Source organism: Dipodomys spectabilis, unplaced genomic scaffold (genome assembly GCF_019054845.1).
Source record: "Dipodomys spectabilis isolate Male_0828 unplaced genomic scaffold, ASM1905484v1 ptg000197l, whole genome shotgun sequence".
NCBI classification, from domain to species: Eukaryota; Metazoa; Chordata; class Mammalia; order Rodentia; family Heteromyidae; genus Dipodomys; species Dipodomys spectabilis.
Window position 1 is genome coordinate 480,328 of NW_024870874.1, and position 21,945 is coordinate 502,272.

General features: G+C 37.5%; 1 protein-coding gene across 4 annotated transcripts in view; it reads left to right on the forward strand.

Annotated features, from left to right (window-relative positions):
* Positions 1-4,168: 4,168 nt before the first annotated feature.
* Positions 4,169-21,945, forward strand: part of C1galt1 (core 1 synthase, glycoprotein-N-acetylgalactosamine 3-beta-galactosyltransferase 1) — a 37,685-nt gene continuing 19,908 nt past the window's right edge. For 2 of the 4 annotated variants that reach the window (XR_006150038.1, XM_042695908.1), the window contains exons 1-2: positions 4,169-4,340; positions 20,626-20,862. Coding sequence is in view for 3 of the 4 variants with exons in the window: in XM_042695908.1 (XP_042551842.1) it covers positions 20,643-20,862 (220 nt within the window). In the remaining variant the exon portion in view is untranslated. Of the gene's footprint in view, positions 4,341-4,418; positions 4,476-4,819; positions 4,919-20,625; positions 20,863-21,945 lie in introns of those variants that run through there. The other 2 variants (XM_042695907.1, XM_042695906.1) reach the window with 2 other exon arrangements.

A 21,945-nucleotide genomic window follows, 5' to 3' on the forward strand; every position in this document is an offset into this window, starting at 1 on the left:
GTCCAAACTACTTGCTATGAATGACACTTCTGCAGGGATCAAAAATGACAGTATCATTATATGTAACTTATTTAGAGTAAAAGAGATATACTTCATTCGATTATTTATTCATTCACAATAACTAAATTCCTGCTTATGTGACAGACATTATATTAGGCTCCAGTCAATTGATTATTGTTGCATGACAAATTATCCAAAAACTTAATGATATAAGACAATTATTTAAACATGGATTATCTTAATTCCTGTAGACCAGGAATTTGAGAGCAGCTTACTGAGTAGTTCTAGATCATAGTCATTTTTGAGGTTAAGATATTGACCTGGTGCAGAAGCTAGACCGAAGATCTAAAATACACTGGGACATGACAAATTATACAATACTCTAGGTATTCACAGGCAATGAGACCAAAGGAGGATACTCCTAGGGGAGGGAAGCAAAGGTACAATGTCTCTATACTTCTGATCATATAAAATAATATTTCTCTAAATGAATTCCAGGAAACAGAAATAAGAGTTAAAATAAAAAAGATATTGACTTGGGATACAAGCAGTCATTTGAAGGCTTGAATAGGGATGATGAATCTACTTACAAGATCACTTGTATGGCTATCCACTGGAAGTTCATTACTCACCAAGTAACTCTCTTCATAAGTTGTCCCAGTGGGCTTACAAATATGAGTTGACAGCTACCTTACTCAGAAAGTAACTTCAGAGAGAGAACAGGAAGAAATCTAGCATGGTTTACAAATTCCCCTAGAGAAGTCATATTACATTATTTCCACCTCATTCTACTCATGAGAACAAGTCATTAAGTACAGCCCAAATTTTAAGTTAAATGGAATTAAGCACCACCCCTGGAAGGCAGTATCAAATAATTTATGATTATATTTTATGACTACAATTGGAATAACTGTAAGTTAATTTACAAAATTAAAATCATTATAAAATGATTTGTAGATATATTTAATATTTGGGTAAAATAAAAATAAGTTTATTAGGAGTAAGTTTATTGTAAGTAATTATTGTTGGTTTGTACCTTCTATTTCTATATTCTGTTTACCTTACCACAAATTCTCTATATACTGATGAATAAATGATGACCTGTCTTATTATATCAAGTGGGAATTGCATCCAATGCTTACAACCAAAAACCCACATAACAAAACCCAATAGAGAAGAGGTTTATTTTTTGTCACATAACAAAAATCCAAAAGTGAGCAGTCAAGAACTAGTACTCTGGCCCTCCAGAGTAAGCAAGAATGCAAGCACCTCTGGCTATACTATAATAGCATGTGGGGCTTCTATTTGTGGTTGGAATATGGCTACTCAGAGTTCCTGTTCCAGGTAAGAAAAAGGATGGATGCAAGACAAACTCTCCTAAAATCCCTCCTAGAGACATTTATTTTGCTCTCACTGATTGTGTCATATGATCTGCTATGACTCACAAGTGTTTTGGGGGAAGTGAATCTTTTTAAAGGACACACTGTCACCCTGAGAAAAAAGTCAGGTTTGACTGGAAAGGATATTGGCATAGACTACTCACAATGTTTATTTTCCTGCTTCAAGGAGTTTTGACATGCATTACTGAAATATTAGATACCAACCAGATACTTCCTGAGATTTATGTTTTCAAATGAGAGAATCCAGTAAGTTTTGAGTCCCACATATAAACTATATTTTTCAAGTAACCACAACTTAGTTTTTTCCCAGTTGATAACAATGTAGCTGATATGTCGTTTTTAATAATGTGTCCAAGGAGATCATTGCACAATTGTACAAAGTTAGAAGCATAAGAAATTTCTTAAGAATTGTTTATAATAGTAAAATCTTGAGGGGAGAATCCATAAATATCAGCCAAGAAAATATTGATGATACACCCAGTTAACAGACACTATGCAACTTTTAAAAAACATTTTAAAATTCATGATGTAGACTTCCTGTAAAAAAAAAACTGTGCATCGGATATTAATTTTAAAAATTCTGTATTTATATTTCCTTAAGTGTTTACTTTTAAATGTGTGGGAGAATGTAACACAGAAATTTTAAAGTAAGCATCTTTAAGATTATAGGAATTAGTCAAATTATAACCATCTCTTTACATTTAAAATTTTTGTTTGAATATGCTTATTTAAAATACCTTTCAAAATTGCCAAAAAGAGAAAGATTAAGAGATCTCAGCCCTTTTTGCCTGTAATTTTCCAAAGTATAACTATGGTTTATCTTATCTTCAAAGAGTTTCTTTGTTCACTGAAAAAATGTTATTACTTATTAATTATAACTTTCAATAAATTAAATGAGATAATCTTGAATTTTGTTTTGCTTTCTATTGGAACACTTTGACCACAGAGGGGTCTCCTTTTTCTGTTTTACAGTGGGTAGAAGGATACCGAAGAAAGTTGTAGAAGGGGATGCGGTTGGAAAGAAGTTGGGGAGAAAAGGATAAAGCTAAGGCTGCAAGGGAGAACAAGATAGACATGAGCTTGGGAAAAGACACTAACTTGGATATTATGGCCTTCTTTTCTAGTGTGGACCTATAAATTTATATTTCTGCCTTCAGTTATTCATCTGAACAAAAAGATAAATTTGGATTAGTATCATTAGATGTAATTTAAGATTTTTTTGTATCATTCGATGTAATTTGTTTTAATTATGTTCAGATTCTTTTAGATCCATTGATACATCCTGGAAAATGGTACTAAAACTGAACCTAAAATATGTGAAGGACAATAACAATAAGTTAAAATACATTGGTGATTCTCTTGAGCATACTCTTAAGTAGTGGTAAGAACGCATAGCTAATTTGTGAAGGTAACCAATATTTCTGCCTGCTATGGTTTGAATATGGATGTCCCCTCCAAAACTTAGGTTGAAACTTAATCCTTATTATGAGATGTTAAGACATGGGTTCAAGTGGAACCTTTAAGTTGATGAGGGGTCTGTTCTTATAAATTGTTCATTCACTCCTGTGATTAATGGATTAACGAGGTAAGGGTGGGCCAGTGTGGTTACATCTCCTATCAACTCCGTTTCTTATCTTACGATATCCTGCTTCACTTCAGATCTCTGCCAGCTGTCAACAGCTGCGGTCTTCTTTGACCATAGTCCAGAACCAGAGTAAAAATTAAACCTCTTAGAGCTTTATCACTTCATCCGTCTACACCAAGCACAATAAGCAACAGAGAATGAAGAGGGCCCATGCAGTTTGACTTCCGAGTCCACACTCTCCGGTCAAGGGTTCTAAAGAACTCCCTGCAGAAAGCTTGTCAAAGCAGCAGAGGAAGCCGAGAACAGCTTCCTCATCCTGGAGCTCAGCCTGGTAGATCACGGCTAACGTCAGTAAGGTGCAGACCTCCCTCCCGCCTCAACAGGTGGCAGCCCTCCGGTTTCAAAGACAGCTTCCCGGTTCAAAGTCTTTGCCTTGTAAGGGCAGAAGACTTGTCGGAGACCCCAGGAACTTCTTCCGGTGCTTGGGGCAGATTTGAATGCTGATGGAACTCAGACCACTCAGTCGTTCTCACGACTTTCTGTTACCACCGACGGGGTGGATCTTCTGGTCTTTTTCTCCCCTCCCAAACATACCTCAGATTGTCAAACTTCCTTTCCTTAAGGCCACTCAGATACAGAGTAAAGTTCAGGGAGAGGACAACAAAAGGAAAAAGAAAAAAACCAGAACCCCAAACTGGTTAAAAGAGGTCAAGACACTCCTAGAGCGTGACAGTCTGTTTCTCAGGCAAAAGCCCCTCAGGCATGCCCCAGCTTCGCATCCTGCCGATTACTTGATGCACTGTGCACCTAAGTCCGGAAGCCAGACATGAACCGCTCCCTCCCCCTCCCCCGCCCCAGCACGACTGAAAAGGCGGGACACGACCGGGTCACTCCGCCAGGGGGCCGCAGTTAAACCTACAGCTCCTGAAAGCCCCGACTTCCCAGGCCCCTTCGCAGAAGGGCGGGGCTTGAGCTCCACAGCCAATCCCCGTGTCCGCACGTCTCCATAGCCCCGCCCACCCTGCCCCTCCGGTCCCGCCCTTCCCCGGGGCTGGTGCGGCGGCGACGACGTCAGCGCTAGGAGACCCCTGGGTGGCGGCTGCGCTGAAGGCGGGCAGCGGCCTGGACGCGCTGCGGGGAGGGGCGGAGCGAGAGGGCGGGAGCGCACGCTGGGCCCGCCTCGGCCGCCGCTGCCGCCGCCGCCACCGGTGAATGATCTGGGCGGCCGCGGGCGGCCCCGGCTAGCGGCCACCAGCCACTTCTGCGGCTGCCCACGGGAGCGAAGGTCGCCGGGCCCGTGTCGTCCCCCCCTCCGCCCCCTCCGGAGGGGCGAGAGGGCGCCGCGGCTGTGGCAGGTACGGCCGGCGGAGGCGCCCTCCGGCTGCGGGTCCCAGGTCCCGGCTCCCCCGGGGTGTGTGTGAGCTAGCGGGGAGCGTGGGGGGGTGGTGGCGGGGGGTGCTGTGGAACCGACGCCGGACGCGGCCAAACAGGTGTCCGGGTCGGCGGCGGGCTCGGGGGCGTCGAGGGGACTTCCTGTGCCGGTGTTTCCGCGCACGCCGCCGCGGTCGGGGGGTCGCGGCCGCGCCTCGGCCGACACGGAACCCCTGGGTGGCGGTGGGTCGTTCCTTTCGCCCTCCCGCGCGCCCCTCGCCGCCGCCCCCCTTCCCTCCTCCGGGCGCGCGGCGTCCGGGCGTCGGGACCCCACCGCTTAGCGGTCCGGCCCCGCCCGCCCCGCCCCGCCCCGCCCCGCCCCCGGGTCCTCCCCGAGCGAGTCGCGGGCGAGCGGCGCGTCCCGCCGGCCCCGGCGCCCAGGTGCGGGGCTCTGGTCGCGATCGCCGCGGGGCTGCCGCGTCGCCTGAGCGCCCCGCCGTCGGGTGCCTCGCCCGAGTACCTGCGGTTAGCCCGGGGCTAATGTGGATCATCAGGCTCGTCTGTACCCAGATTTAATTATATTTTAAGTTTCCTTGCCGCCGACGGAGTGAACCTGCCAGGTGTGCGGTCGTGGCGCTTGGTGTGTGGAAAGGCAAAGGAATTGGTGATTTTCTTCCCTTCCCAACCAAGGTGTGAGGGATTGCTGGCTGCTGGGTAATTGTCCGTACGACTGTGAACTTAGATAAATTATATACTCTTATGCTTATCATAGAGGTGTGTGTGATTTTTTTAGCTCTTAGAAACCCCCATTTTCCAAAACAACATTAGCAATTTAAATATATTCTGGGAAAGCTACCTAAATTTCTAATCTAGATCGTCAAATTCACTGTGGATATCAGCGTTTTCTTTTAATATTTAAAGACATAACGCATGAATTGAAAAGTTATACTTACAACTTTAACATATCAGACAGTAATTAGGCAATGTGTAAGGGTCAGAGATATGTTAATTTGCTAAAAGTTGGACGTAGGACATAGATAGCTGTGCCTGGATGCCAAGAAAAAATATGTTATGCATAATTTCAAATTGTTTAATTCTAGTTTAAGTTTGGGAGGTGAGAATCTTGAGTTTTTAGAAGGTGTGTAGATGACAGCTTTCCACTCACCAGATAAATGTCAAATGAATTTTAGTCGCTTAAAAACTGTCTTGTAAGTATTGTATATAATAAACTGCTTGTTTTATTTCTGCAGCTCTACTAAGTATTGATGTACAGGTTAAATGAATATAAAGTTTTAAGTTATCAGACACGTAACTCTTGGTACCATATGTTGACTACAATAGTGATTTAGTAAGGAAAACGACTCATTTAAAATTTATAGGAAAAGAGAATGATTTTGTATTATGAGTGGAGAACTATTAAATGTCTTTTAAATTTCTTTGGAATTTATATGTTTCTGTATTTTTTTACTTAGGATTCAGCATCTTAAAAATACTTCGTATTACCACTCATTTAAGGTTTTTCTTTTCATTTACACTTTTAAATTATACTAGTCTGTATTTGTGAATATATTAAATACCAAGAAATGTTTAGATTATCACCAGTTTATTTAGGAGTACATATAAGAAGTTAATGTGTACCCAATATAAATGTCAAAGTGTGTCTTAGGTATATATTATATATTATTTGTATGTATGTTGTATGTATGTGCTGAAGTGAAAGTCATGTTATACAGCTTACCTTTGAAAGCCATAATAATTTAAAGTAGTCTTTGATAGTGAACTCAGAACTTGAAGTATTTGTGAGTATGTTTATAAATGAACCTTCAATAGAAAAATGTGAGCTTATGTTGCACTTCAGTTACACTTGAGGTACAAATTTTTGTAATACATTCAAATGATTTGTTGGGATTCTAGTGAAGAGGCTTGTGTACAAATTATTTTACAAGATGAAAGAAAGGAAGAAGTGATATAATTTTTTTATCAGTGCAATTAAGTTCATTCTTTCAAATGAAAGATTTATTTCATAAAATGTGAGGTTAACATTTCATTTTGAGATCTGGTTAGAAAGAAATTTCAGTATGTACTTAAATACTTTACTTTGCACCTAAATCACATATCCCAGGGGACATAATATACTTCATGCCCCAGATGTGTGTGTGATGTGTGAAAATAGGAAACATCCTTTGGAGAAATAAAACAAGTCCTTGAGCTATGGGAGGCCACAAGAAGGTTTGAGAAACAAAAAAGGAGATTGAAGTTCTCTAGCATCTGTGATATGAGGTGCTTTGTACTTGAAGAAACATACTAAGGACAAGGAGAAACCAGTATTGGGGAAATTCTAAAACAGGAAACGTCCTTAATTGACAATGAAAACACATTCAACTGGTAGAAAGTGAGTAGTAGGCAGAATTTGATGTTTTACACCACTTGGTTTAGTCATTTGCATTGTTGGTTGTTGTATTAACTTCCTAAAGCTGCCATAATTACCACAATCTAGGTCATTTCCCAAATTTGATTCTCCAGGCTACATATCTTAAGATGTTGGCAGAGAGTTGCTCTTAAACTTCTAGAAGAGAATGTGCTCTATAACTCTTTGCAGTCCTTGGTTTTCCCCTCTATCACTCCAATCTTTACATTTTCTGTGGTCCTGAAGCTTGGTTTTCAAGAAATGTGGTGCCTGGACCCATAGCACACCTGGAACTTGTTGGAAATGCAAATTTTCAGACACAGCCGCAGATCTTTTGATTTGGAAACTTTTAACTAACCTTCCAAATGAACATTCAGGGTCAAGAAGCACTGACCAAGATGGAGAAGAGTAAACAAGATGAGTAAGTAGAATAATACTAGATAAGTATTAAATAGATAAGCATGATAAGTGCTGCTGGTAAGAATGGAATGGTGAAAAAGATCTCTGAGAAGCAAAAATTTGCAGTAGTTGGGGAAATGAGACATGAGTAATTGGTTCAAATACCCTGGCATTTTTTTTTTTAAAGGAACTGCAATGAGTCTCTACTTAAAACACAGGGAAACAGTATTAGGATCAATCATATGAAATGAAAATGAGCTGCTTGCTCACTTTTTTGCCTCCAAACCACCAAAATAGATGTGAAAGAAAGGGGTAGAATAAGACTGCAGACCAAGTGAAAGTCATTTTAAGGTTTGGCTTTTTAAATGAAATAGGAAGATGGCTGAAGTTTTTAGCAAATGGTTGACAAGATCTAGTTTCTATCTTAAAAGGATCACTGGCTACTGGTAAAAAGAGACTAAAGAAGAAAAGATTGAAGTAAGGGAAGAGTCGGTTAGAACTTTTTTTTGGGTCCTGTCGTGGGCCCTGTACTCTGGGCCTCGGCGCTGTCCTTCAGCTCTTCAGCTCAAGGCTAGCGCTCTACCACTTGAGCCACAGCACCACTTCCGGCTTTTTTCTTTTTGCTTATGTGGTGCTGAAGAATCGAACCCAGGGCCTCAAGCATGCAAGGCAAGCGCTCTACCACTGAGCCACCTTCCCAGCCCAGAATTTTTTATTTATTGCTGTAAGTAAAAGAAAAGGATACATCATATCAGATTAAAATTATAGGGAAGAACAAGAATAAAACAATGAAGTAGAAAGTAAGCTCTTCTTTTCTATTGTATTTACCTCAGTCACTAAGTGCCCCTCCTGGAAGGCAACCAAGTGTTACAACTTGTCTTGGCCATTGAATTTGGGATAACAGTGAGGGGAACATTAAGAAAATCTGGGGATGGTGTGTGTGTATGGCTTTGTGGTATAGTGTGTCTTGTTATGTGCAAGACCTTGAGTTTCTAGTTTCTGTATACAGGATAGGAATGAAATAGAAATCCATTGATGAGTAATTTAGATAATTACCATTTACTTAAGACAAGATGAGCAGATTTAAAGGAGGATGGTAATGACTCACTTTTGGATAAGTTGAATTTGAAATGTTTATGGTACAGGTAGCAGTCATTTCTTGAAACTTGGGAAAGTCTGAAAAGGACCTAGAGATCATTTTGTATAACAAGTATAAGGAAATTAGTCCTCTCTGGCTTTTTACTGTGTTCTAATAGTAGAATTAGTATCTTACTATTAGTAAAATACTACTATACTGTAGTGTTAATACTAATTCTACTATTCTAAAGGTAGAATAAGTCTACCTTTATTCAGTTTTTATCAGAAAAGTCACAGGTAAAATGCGAAGATTGAACATTAAAATTAAAACACAGGGTTTGAATTTGCTATTCTTGTTCATGTCATCCAATATACATTCCCAGAAGTTTACTCATAAGATATGTGTGTGTTTATATGTCTGTTTATATGTCTATTAACATGCTTATACACAAGCATTTAAAAAAGTAAGACTATGCTATGCAGACCTTTTTATTTTATATTAAAAATAAATCTTTTACATGGATATTAAAGTGGGTAAGGTTGCATTGAGGAAAAAATAAGGATAAGGTAGAGCTTAGATACAGCATAATTTAAATGTAAATTAAAAGGTGAGCATGCATATGTACTGATATAGGCATTACTTTTTTTGACAAGATTTTAAATAGTGAATAGCACTTAACTTGAGGGAGAACTAGTAGTAGAGATGGTAATGAAACAATTCTTTTATCTTTATTATTTGTTTGAGTTTGTTTTCTCTTTTCATTCTCTAATTTTTAAAAAAAATCACTGTATTATCAAAATAACATATAGAGGCCATTGGTTTTGTTTATTTATTTTTGTGCCAGTCTTGGGACTTGAATTCAGGGCGTAGGCTCTGTCTCTGGGCTTTTTTGCTCAGGGCTAGCACTCTACAACTTGAGCCACAGCTCCACTTCAGGTTTTTGGTGCTTAATGGGAGATGAGTCTCTTGGACTTTCTTGCCCAGACTGGCTCCAAGCCTCCATCCTTAGATCTCAGCCTCCTCAGTAACTAGGATTATAGTGTGAGCTATTGATTGGTGCCCAGTGTAGGCCATTGTTCTCGACAGAGCATTATGTTGTATGAATGTAATTCTATCAACAAACAGGCATGTTCCAGCTGTCACGCACATCTCTAAAGGCATCCATGATTGTGTCCGTAGGATAAATTTTTGATGATGAAAGGTATATTCAGTTAAGAATTTTAAAAGGTAGGGCTGGGAAGGTGGCTCAAGTGGTAGAGAGCTAGCCTTGAGCTGAGGGACAGCTCAGAGTTCAGGTCCACGACCGACAAATAAATAAATAATAAAATGCTCTTCCAAAAGAGTAAAAATGTGTATTGTGACAAAGAATGCATATATGCCAGTTAATAAACTTGGAAATTTTTGCCACTATGCTAGTTTAAATATAGTATCTCTTCATTTGACTTGCTTTCCTTTAATCATGAGCAAAGTTTGAACATCTTTGACTGTTGTACTTTCTCCTGTAAATTTTTAATTTTGATTTCTTTTGTATTAAGTTGATCATTTTTTTCTCAATACCATACTTAAAATAAAAACATGTTATAATGAAACATTCTTTTTAACCAACTGCTTTGCCCTCAGAAATGTATCCAGAGACTTTTAACATAATTTTTCTATAGTCATAGCTTCAAAGTTTTGGGAAGATTTTAATTCATGATAAAAATATGCAAAAAGATGTTTTTCTTCTAGTTTTGTTTTAATTTCAGTTTTTAAAATATTGAAATCTTGGAAACATTTGGAATTGCTAATTATCATAAAGGAATCCAGCTGGTTGCTTTTTATTTTAACCAGATGATTAATTATTTTAATACCATTTCTTGAGTAAATCATCTTATTCTTGATTTGAAATGGTATATGAATTATGTATTAAGTTTCCACATGTACTTGTTTTTTTTTTTTCATAAACTGTTTCAAACTGATGAAGTTCCTCTGATAAAGACCACCAGGGACATATCTGTAGGCTGACAAAGTGAGGCTAATTAATTTCCTACAGTAAAGGAGATTTGTACAGCAGAGGACTTACCAGCATTTTACTGAAGAAGAAATGAGCATTATAGGATTTTGGAGAAGGGTTGTGATAAACAAAATTTAGCTGCAGTAATATTTGAAATTTTAAAGCACAGCAAGACTTAGTATTCGTGAGTTAATAAATAGACCTTTCTGAGGAGCAGAAAAAATGTCTTGTTTCTTTGGGGAGCATTAAGATGAATGTGGAATGTTATGTTGATAACCCTAAGCTGAAGGTTTGAGTTGGAAACGGAGTGGATATATATTTGGGGTTGTTTTGTCTTACTTTTAAAAATGCCCTGAAGTTTCCTACATTTTTGTAGCATATGTCAAAAATTTTAAGACTGATTAACATTCTCTGTATATTTGCTAACATCCATCTGTCAGTGGATGTGTGGTATGTTTCCATAGTTTAGTTATTTTTAATATTGCAGTTATGAATATGGGAAGTGGAATTGATGGATCACATGTTAATTATTTTCAATATTTGAGGAACTGCCATACTGTTTTCCACAGGAGCAGTACACCAGTACAGCAATACAAAGGGTTCCTGTTCCAATTTTCCACATACCTTCCAATTCTTGTTTGTTTTTGGTCCGGTCATGGGGCCTGAACTCTGGGCCTGGGCGCTGTCCCTCAGCTCTTCAGCTCAAGGCTAGCACTTTACCACTTGAGCCACAGCACCACTTCCGGCTTTTTTCTTTTTGCTTATGTGGTGCTGAGGAATTGAACCCAGGGCCTCAGGCATGCAAGGCAAGTGCTCTACCACTGAGCCACCTTCCCAGCCCCCTCTTGTTATTTTTTTATAGTAATTATTATTATTGGTAGTAGACATTCTAAGTGAATATGAGGTCCCATCTCATAGTTTTAGTGTTCCACTAATGATTATTCATGCTTAGGAATTACTTTATGTACTTATTTACCATTTACATACACACATATATCTTTTAAAGAGATAACAAGTTTTGTGCTCATTTTGAATTGGGTTGATTGTTGTTTTGTTGAATTTTATAAGTTCTCTATTTTGAATACAATCCCCTATCATAGGTATAGTTTGTAAATATTGCCCGTTCTGTGGTTTGCCTAAACTTGATTGATTGTGTCTTCCAAAGAACATTTTAATGTTTTCAATGAAATCCAGTTTTGCTGCTGTATTTTGTTTGTTTGGTCTTTGGTATAATAACCATATCACTGACAAATCCAGTGTTGTGAAGTTTTTGCCTCTAAGAATTTTATAGTTTCAACTCTTAAACTTAAGGCTTTGGTACATTTTGAGTTAGTTTTAGTGTATATATGCATATATTCATTCCATTGTGTAAGTGACAAATAGCATTCTTTTACATGTGGATATCCAGTTTTCTCATATTTGTTTAAAAGACTGTATTTTGCTTGGTCAGTGGTTCTGGTTCCTTGCCAAGAACAATGAGAGTTTAGTTTCAGACTTCAAGTATGACTTTATGCCAATACCATACTGTTTAGGTTACTAGAGCTTGGTAGGAAGTTTGGGGATCAGGAAGTATGAATCTTCCAGCTTCATTTCTCTCTTTTTTCTTTAATACCATTTTGATTATTCCCGTCTTTTTAGTTACTTTAAAAATTGTAAGTGGATTTTTTTCTGTTTCTGTAGAAAACATTGACATTTTACTAAGTAGTTCATTAAGTAGATCCTTTGACAGTGATACTGACATCTTAACAATATGAAATATTAGTCTGTGAACATGAAACTGACTTTAGTGGTAATTTTTGTATCCTGCTACATTTACGTAATCTGAAAATAGATAATTTTACTTTCTATCCAGTGAATGTCTTTTATTCAAAGATCTTTCTTTTTTTAAAGTTAATAACTGTAAATGCCCTTCTTAGCTGTCTGTGTATTTTATGAAAGTTTTGATATTTTTGTTTTCATTGGTCTCCAAGCATTTTCTGATTTCCTTTATTTTTTATATGCTTGAGTAATTTCTATAATTTTTCAGTTTTCCTTCTGTTATTTATTCCTAATGTGACCTTTTTGTGATTACAGACATCTTGTGGTTGTCTGACATCTATCTTTGGAAATATGGAGATTTTTGTGACCTAGCATATGATCTGTCTTCAGAAATATTCTCTGTATACTTGAGAGGAATATGTTTTCTTTTGGGTAAGGTGTTTTGGATATTTATTAGATCTGGTTGGCTTATTGTATACTTCAGGTCCTCTGTTTTCTTATCCTCTATATGGTTCTAGAACTCACCCCCACTTTTTCACTTTTTTTCACTTTTTCACTTTATGTATTTTAATGGTCTCTTACCAGATATATACATTTTTTATAATTATTCTTCTCTCTTAGAGCATCCTTTGTCTTGTCATTTTTTTTAAGTGTATCTTACCTCGTATTATTTTATCCACTTCTATTCTCTTGGCTACTAGTCATAGGGAGTATCTTTTTTCTGTATTTGTATTTTCAATATCGTCATATCTTTTATAAATTATTTAAATACAAAGGAATTTCTATTTAACAAAGCAGTTTACAAATAGTTTATCTTCATCAGTGTCACCCCTTTCTTACTTCACCCCTTTTAAGTACCAGCGTCCTGATGTTTTTTTAACTTTGACTTTCTAAGAAGTTACATTGAATTCTCCCTTGAAGCTACCATATTTCAGTCAATATATTTGTATATATTTGCATACTACCCAAAATATAAGCTCACTGTCTAAAACTAGCTTCTACATGCTGGGCAAACATGCATCCTTTGGGCCTTTGGGCTTGACTTCACTTAACATAATTTTCCAGGTCTTTCTGTTCCTTTACGAAGGATACACTATCATTCTTTCTAATAAATAACTGAAATTCCATTGTGCAGATGTACCACATTTTATGTTCCAATTGCCCATTGAGGGGCATCTGGGCTACTTCTAAGCCTTTACTATGGTAAATACTGCTGCAATGAACATGGTTGTGCCTAGTGGCTTTACTGTATCCTGGTTTGTAATCCATTAGATAAATGCCCAGGAGTAGACTTGCTGAGTCATAGGGTAGTTCTGTGTTTAATTTTGGGGGGAACCTCTATACTGCTTTCTAGAGTGGTTGAACAAGTTATATACCAGCAGTATATTGGCCACATTCGCGTCAGCATCTGTTATCATTTGTTTTCTTGATAATGGTCATTTTAACTGCGATGAAGTAGAATCTCAGTTTTTGTTTGTTGTTGTTGTTTTTGTTTGTTGGTCCTGGGACTTGAACTTAGGGCCTGGACACTGTCCCTGAGCTCTTGCTCAAGGTAGAGCTCTACTACTTTGGGCTACAGCATCATTTCCAGTTTTTGGATGGTTAATTGGAGTTAAGAATCTTAAGGACTTTCCTGCCCGGGCTGGCTTTGAACTGTGATCCAGATCTCAGCCTCCTCAGTAGCTAGGATTACAAGCATGAGCCATCAGCACCCAGATTAATGTTTTTACTTGCATTTCTTTTATGGCCAAGATGTTGAACATTTCTTTATGTATTTCTATTGGCCATTTTTCTTCGAGAAGATTCTCTTTATTTCATTTATTAATCTATTAATTGGATTGTTGATTCTTTGAGGGTTTAATTTTTCAGTTTCTCTGTTTATTCTGGATATTAGGCCATGGGTAGCTGGCAAAAATCTTCTCTCATTCTGTAAGTTGTCTTTTTGGCTTCTTGCTATATCTTTTGCCTTGCAGAAACTTTTTAGGTTGATGTAGTCCCATTTATCAAGTCTTCCTTTGATTTTCTGTGCTTCTAGATTTTTACTCAGAAAGTTCTTACCTGTGCCAAGGAGTCCTATGTTTCTCCCATTCTTTCCTATAGTTGTTGCATGATTTTAGGCCTTACCTTGTTCTTTGATCCATTTTGAATTGATGCTGGTGAATGGTGATAATAAGGGTCCAGTTTCAGTTTTCCTTGCATCGTTTGTTGAAGAGGTTGTCTTCTAGCCTGTGTTTTTAGTTCCCTTATTGAATATTAGATGGCAATAGGTCTGTGGATTTATTTCTGGGTCTTCTGTTCAATTGGTCATCAGGCCTGTTTTTGTGCCAATACTATAGCTCTGTAATAGAGTTTGAAGAGGAGTCTGTATTTCTCTTCTTTTCAATTTTAATTTTATTGTCAATGTGATGTACAGAGGGGTTACAGTTACATAAGTAAGGTAGGGAGTACATTTCTGTTCAACTTATTACCCCCTCCCTTATTTTTCTCCCTCTTGCCCTCCCTCCATCCTCCCCCCCCCCCGGTGTACAGATAATTTCCATCATACTGTCTTTTGAGTATCGGTGTTGCATTGGTTTCCCCCTTTGTCTCACCATTTTTTTGTTCCCCTTACCATCCCTAATTCAGAGAAACATATATACAGTCCCCAGGGTACCAAAATCAAATACAGAGACAACGGGATAAACCATATGGGAAAAAAACACAAAAGAAAAAAATAATAAATCATGTAGTACATTGAGAACAACAACAAAGCAAAACCTCTTGTGTCCATGTCTTGGAGTTCATTTTACTTAGCCTTATCCTATATGGTCATATGTGCAAAGGTATTGAGCTATTCTGCTCATCTGCTAAGATTGCCCTAGACATATACTAATTATTACAAATAAGGGAAACCATGGGACTTATGTTTCTTTGGGTCTGGCTTACTTTATTTAATATGGAAGGGATGTGGCCCAAAAGGAATGCTACTACACCATGGGTGGGAGTGTAAACTTGTTCAACCACTCTGGAAAGCAGTGTAGAGGTTCCTCAAAAGACTACACATAGAGCTCCCCTGTGACGTGACCCAGCATTCCCACTTCTGGACATTTACCCAATGACCACAAACAAGGCCATACTAAAGCTACCAGCACAACTATTTTTATCGCAACATTAATCACCATAGTTAAGATATGGAGGAAGTGGCGCTGTGGCTCAAGTGGTATATTGCTTACCTTGAACTGAAGAGTTGAGGGACAGCCACCAGGCCCAAGTTCAGGCCCCATGACCGACAAAAGAAAAAAAATAAGAAGAATTTAGTTTGCCAGGTGCTGGTGGCTCACGCTTGTAATCCTCGCTACTCAGGAGGCTGAGATCTGAGGATTGCGGTTCAAAGCCAGCCCGGGCAGGCAAGTCCGTGAGCCTCTTATCTCCAGTAAACGACTAGAAAAAACGGAAGTGGCACTGTGGCTCAAGCGGTAGAGCACTTGCCTTGAGCTGAAGAGTGCAGGGACAGTGCCCAAGCCCAGAGTTCAAGCCCCACAACCAACCAAAAAAAAAAAAAAAAGAGATGAAACCAACCCAGATGCCCCTCAGTAGATGAATGGATCAAGAAAATGTGATATATATGTATATATACATATATAGATAAATGTGAATTTTATGCTTCCATCAGAAAGAATGACACTGCCCCATTTGTAAGGAAAAGGAAAGAGTCTGTATTTCTTAAAGAGCCAATCCAGTGGTAATGAACTTCCTCAGCTTTTTTTTTAACTTCAAAGTATCTTAATTTCTCTTTCATTTTTAAAGGACAATTTTTCCAGATGTGAGATTTTTTGGTTGGCAATTTTTTGTCTGTTTTAGCACATTAAATATATCAAACTATTACATTTGAACCCTCCAAAATTTCCAATGAGACATCTTACTGATGATCATTGGTATATATGATAAATCACATCTTTCTTGCTGCTTTCAAGATTAACTCTTTGGCTTTCTGCAGTTTGATTAGAATGTTTCTTCATATGAATATTTGAGTTTACCCTACTTACCTTTTCTTGGGTTTCTTAGATGTTAATATTGATATGTTTCATTGACTTTGGGGATTTTCAGCTATTACTTCTTTAGACTTTCTCCCCTCTTTTGGGAACTACCTTCATGTGTAAATGGGTCTGTTTAATGATGTTTATCTATCTTTCATTCCTCAGACTATAAATTGTTCTATTTTCAAGTTTGAATTATTTTTCCTGACTGCCCAAATTTGGTTTGGATTCTCTTTAACAAATTTCAATTATTTTTATTACTCCTAGCTTCAGAATATCTTGTCTTTGTTTCTACTATAGAGTTTTTTCTCTCTTTTCAAAGGTTTTAAAATAATCTGTGATTACTTTCTTTGTATGCCTTAGTATTATTTGGTGAAAACCAGGTATTTGAATATAATAATGTAATTACTCTGTAAATAGTATTCTCTCTTTTTCTGCTGTTTGCTATGTTTTAGTTTAGGTTTTGTTGTTGTATTGTTTTGAGCATACTGAGTTTTCAGGTTACCATATTTTAACTTATCAATGACCTCAGTGTGATCATGCTGGCAATTTGGATATTCCAAAATAAGCCATAAAATTTTAAAAAATCACTATAAATGAGAAGATAAAAGTTCTCAGTTTAATAAGGAAAGAAAAGTATGTATTCTAAAGTTGGTAAAATCAATAGTACAATAAGTTATTTTGAGACACACCATTTTCAAATTATTTTCAGTATGCTACTTTTATTCTGTTGTTAATTCTACTGTGCTTAATTCATAAATTGAACTTGTCTTAGTTATGTACGTATAAAAAAGCAATTGGGTGAATGCTATCTGTGCCAATACTCATTTGGTCTTTTAGCAAATTCCCCACATAGAAGAGAACAGGGATTACATTATTATAAAACTTTTAAACAAGACTGTTATGTGAAACTTCTATAAAGTTATTGGCTCAGAGGCGAATGAGTAAGGAATGGAGGGAAAAAAGTATCATCACAAAATGTCTTTTAAAATAGAGGTACAGAGATAGACTTGGTGGTGAGAGAATGAATAAGTGTACTGATTTACTCTGTCATTTCTAGTTTATTTCACAATTCTTGTGAAAAGCATAATCAGCAAATCTAAGAGACAAAATGTATATGATATTGTAACAAATTATGTAGGAGATAAAGTATTTCAAATCCAGCTGTTTTCTATTAAATGATACTTACACAAGCACTGCCTTTCACTCTCCCTTCTCTTTTAGAAATATGTAATTATTTTTTACAAGTATTTGAACAGGTAGTAAGTAGATTTATCATCACTATTGTCAGTAAATACAAATGACCTTTGGCTTAGTTGTTCAGTTTACAATTTCTTTTTTTTCTTTTTTTTTTAAAACCATAATGTGAACACAGTATATATTTAGCATAAACCATTCTTGGAATTGTGAGTTTTGACCTTTTCCTGGCCTAGTGATATGTGGGTAGGTTCCTTGCAACACAGAACTGGAGCACCTCCCAGTTGGTACATAATTGCCAGGATAAATATCCAACCCTCCACAGTGTGCTGTATTGCATGACTGTGGTATTCTATATGTTAGCTATATTAATATTTCAAAATCTAGTATTTTCTTTTTACAGTGGATTTAACTTGAGGATCATCTGTAGTTTAGGCTTTTTAGGGCAGCAGTAAAAGAAAATACTCCATCATATAGTGACAATTTTGTACATTTGTCCAAACCCACAAAATGGACTATGGGGTTAGATTAGGACTATATACTTTGGGTGATAATGTAGGTTCCTCAGTTATGAAAAGTAGCAAGAGATGTTGTTAATAAAGGAGACTGTGTATTTGTGGGGGCAGGAAATATACAGGAAATCTCTACACCAGCCTTTCCATTTTTTGTGACTTTAAACTTGTTCCCCTCTCTTTTATCTGGGCCTATAAACTAATATGTAACTATCATAAATATTATTCTTTTTCATCACCTTGTTTTTAATTTGTATCTACAAGGTAAAAGTTTGCTTTTAGCAAAATAGATTTTTTTTAACTTCTGTCTAAACTTTACTGTTAAGCTTTTAAATTGTTTAATATTTTAATTTGAAGTTATTTAGTACTCAGTTTTCTCAGCTTTTCAGGGTGTGTGTGTGTGTGTGTGTGTGTGTGTGTGTGTCTGTCTGTCTGTCTGTCTGTCTGTCTGTCTGTCTGTCTGTCTGTCTGTCTATATGCTGCACTTACAAAGCAGGCATTTTACCACTTGAGCCACACTTCTGGCCTTTATGCCTTGGTTATTTTCAAGGGAGAGTCTCACTTTATTTGTTGACTAACTTGAGCTGTTATCCTCCTACTTATGCTTCCCCACATCAGGAGAGATGACAGACACACACCACTGTATCTAACTGTTGTACTAATTCTGTAGCTGACATAGTAAGTGTTTGCCACCCCCACTGCGCACACACTATTGGTTGAGATGGAGTTTTGAGAATTTTTATGCCGGGCCTAGCCTTGAACCACAATCCCCAGATCTCTGCCTCCAGGTAGCAAGGATTATAGGCTTTGAGCCACTGCAGCCACTTTTAAGATTCTTGAACCCTCATAGCTTTGTACTATTTACAGCAGAGCTCTCACAGAGGCCACCAGAGTCTGATGAAGAATAATCCTATGTTGTTGACATACTTTAGTAGCACAGGTTTTTGGAGATTTAATATGTTCTGTTTGTTCTCTGATTAAAAAAAAAACTAGTATCTTATTTCATTAATGCAATGACATAATGTCTTATTTTTAAAATATTAATGCTAGCTTTTTGTTTAAGTTTTTATATCATTATATAGTCTCTTCCAAGTTTCTCTGTTATTTGTCCTTCTTAAAGCTTTCCTTAAAATGTCTGGTAATTCTTAACTGTTCGTAATTTAGAGTAGATACTAAGAAATTAATTAAAATCTCATCACATGTTGTTGGGCGAATCACCAGGGACCTCAATTGTAGGGTGATCTAACTAGAATGGTCTATTACTCATCCTTTTGGGAGTACCAGAATGCAAATCCAAACCAAGTGGTTTTCCCTGTCCTAAACTCGTAGTAACAGATGACGCCAGTGCTTGTCCAAAGGCCAGTTAAAGCCTTTCATTCTCCTCTTAGAGCTGCTGTGTGTATCCATTCCCAACATGTATCTTCCAGGGTTGTTTATGGGAACTGTCCTCACAATACTAGAACCTGCTTTCCAGTGTTCATGTGGGAGATAGATCTGGAAATTTTGTTCCTAAGGACAGATCTCAACCAGTGACTGATGGTTTAAGTATACTCTGAGGTATGACCTACTTTTGTGTCCTGTGCCACCACCCTGAGGGATTTAGTTAGAATTACCTGCCCTCCATGGGATGTAGCTTGCTAGCTTCCTTCCTTCTTGTGTTATTTCCCCACAGGTTTTTCCAAGGAATAGTTTTGTCGACCTTAAGAAAAACTAGGGCACCAATTGATTAAGAAACAAAGAATTTATTTGGACTGATGTTAGTTACAACTCAGGAGACACAGACTTCAAGCAAACTGAAATGTGCTCTGAGATTTTACAAATTGCCAACAAGATTTAAAGGCAAAAACCTCAGCGGGAAGAGGAATTATATACTAGTTGTTGGCCAGGAATTGAGTGGAGACAAAGCAGCAGTTTTGTAAGAAAGAGATTGCATAATTTAAAGAATATGAACAAATCAGTTCTTAGAAAGGGAGGGAAGAAACAAGAATAAGGAAATTCTTGGGACAGGAAAAGAGTTACATAAAAGAACCCTGATGGCTTTCTGTAGGAGTATTCAAGAGTCTACTCTAATGGAAGTGGAAGCTCTAAGCCCATTTCATTGTAGATATAGCAAGTTGCACAGGTTTCAGAGTTTATTTGGAAGTAGCTGTGACTGAAGCCAAGTCCTTCATATTCTCTTAGCCTAGTATTTGTGATGCCTCCATCTACCTTTATCTTTGTGATTTTATTTTTTCCACACTTCGTAAGAAATCACTTTCACCCACATGTCTCATTTTCCAGTTTCTTCTAGGGGACCCAATTTAAGATAACTACTAATAGTTGTGCAGGAACCTTTGATGGTATAACATTTATATCAAACTCATACAGAAAATAAGATTTATCAAATTCTGGCACATAGTATTTAGAATGGTTAAAAGTAGTATAAACTTACCTTTGAAAAATTGAAGTATTTCTTCCAAGATAAATCTCTTTTTAAAAATCTGGTGCTTTGGCAAAAGTTTTTATTTCTGCTATGCTGGTTTAGGTTTTGTATGCTGAGTCAGTTTTGATAGTTACCTCCTGCCTTCTTACCCATGGTTTTCACATCCATAGATTCAGGCAATTGTGAATTTAAAATACTGGGAGACAAAACTACATACTTACTGAACATGTGATGATGATTTTGTCATCATTCCCTAAGCAATATGATATACCTATATAGCATTTACCTTGTATTGAATAATCTAGAGATAAAACATGGGACATCATGCATAGATTACATATACATACCAGAAGTAGTGTTTTCCTATACCAAAGGAACTTTCCATGGTAGTTAAACCTCAGACTTTTTGTTTTTGTTGTTATCGTGCTTTATAATTTTGAAATATCCTGCTAATATATTCCCCCCCTCCCTTTTTTTTCTCTTTCAGAAATACACTTTCAGGAAATGGCCTCTAAATCTTGGCTGAATTTTTTAACCTTCCTCTGTGGATCAGCAATAGGATTTTTTTTATGTTCTCAGTTATTTAGTATTTTGTTGGGAGAACAGGATGACACTCAGCCTAATATTCTTCATAATGATCCTCACGCTAGACATTCAGATGATATTGGACAGAATCATCTAGAAGGTCAAATGAACTTCAATGCAGATTCTAGCCAACATAAAGGTATGGTTTTGTGTTATTAAAGTGTTATAAGAGCTGGAAAGTGGTAGCTCATGCCTATAAACATAACTACTCAAGAGGCCGAGCTCAGGATCATGGCACAAAGCCAGCAGAAAAAACTGTGAGACTCTTACCTCCAGTTAACTACTGAGAAAGCCACAAGTGATGCTATGGCTCAAGTAGTAGAGTGCTTAGTCTTGAGCAAAAAAGGTCAGGGACAGTGCCCAGGCCCTGAGTTCAAGCCCTAGGACCAACACACACACACACACACACTACATCTATAAACAAAATCTACATTCCTGATATTAAAAGGCAATTTTTAGTTTCCCTTAGGAGAAGGAAGTTGTTTAAAGTCAGTTTATTTAGAAAGCTACTAATTTTAAATTTAGTTTTAAGTAAAATGGTAACTGTTTAAAAAGAAATGTACTCATTACCTTACTTTCGTAAGTGTAACCTCCCTGTTCATCACCTTTACAATAAATAAAAATAAAATATATAAATTTTTTTTTTTTTTTTTTTTTTTTTTTTGTCGGTCGTGGGGCTTGAACTCTGGGCCTGGGCACTGTCCCTCAGCTCTTCAGCTCAAGGCGAGCGCTCTACCACTTGAGCTACAGCGCCACTTCATATATAAATTTTTAATAAATGGTTCAAAGGGGCTGGGAAGGTGGCTCAGTGGTAGAGCGCTTGCCTTACATGCCTGAGGCCCTGGGTTCGATTCCTCAGCACCACATAAGCAAAAAGAGAAAAGCCGGAAGTGGCACTGTGGCTCAAGTGGTAGAGCGCTAGCCTTGAGCTGAAGAGCTGAGGGACAGCACCCAGGCCCAGAGTTCAAGCCCCACGACCGGACCCCCCAAAAAAAAAAATGGTTCAAAGACCATAAAATGAAAAACAGCATAATATTTGGAAAAGTTTTCTTTAGGTCCAGTTTTTTTTTTATGGCTTTGTTATATTATCCATGTTATTTTTTAAAATCTCTACTTCTCTCTCTATATAGTATATATACATATTCACATGTAAATGTTATACACAAACAAATCTCAAATTTGTATTTTTATTAGTAGGTAATATAACCTTTTTTCCTGTTGA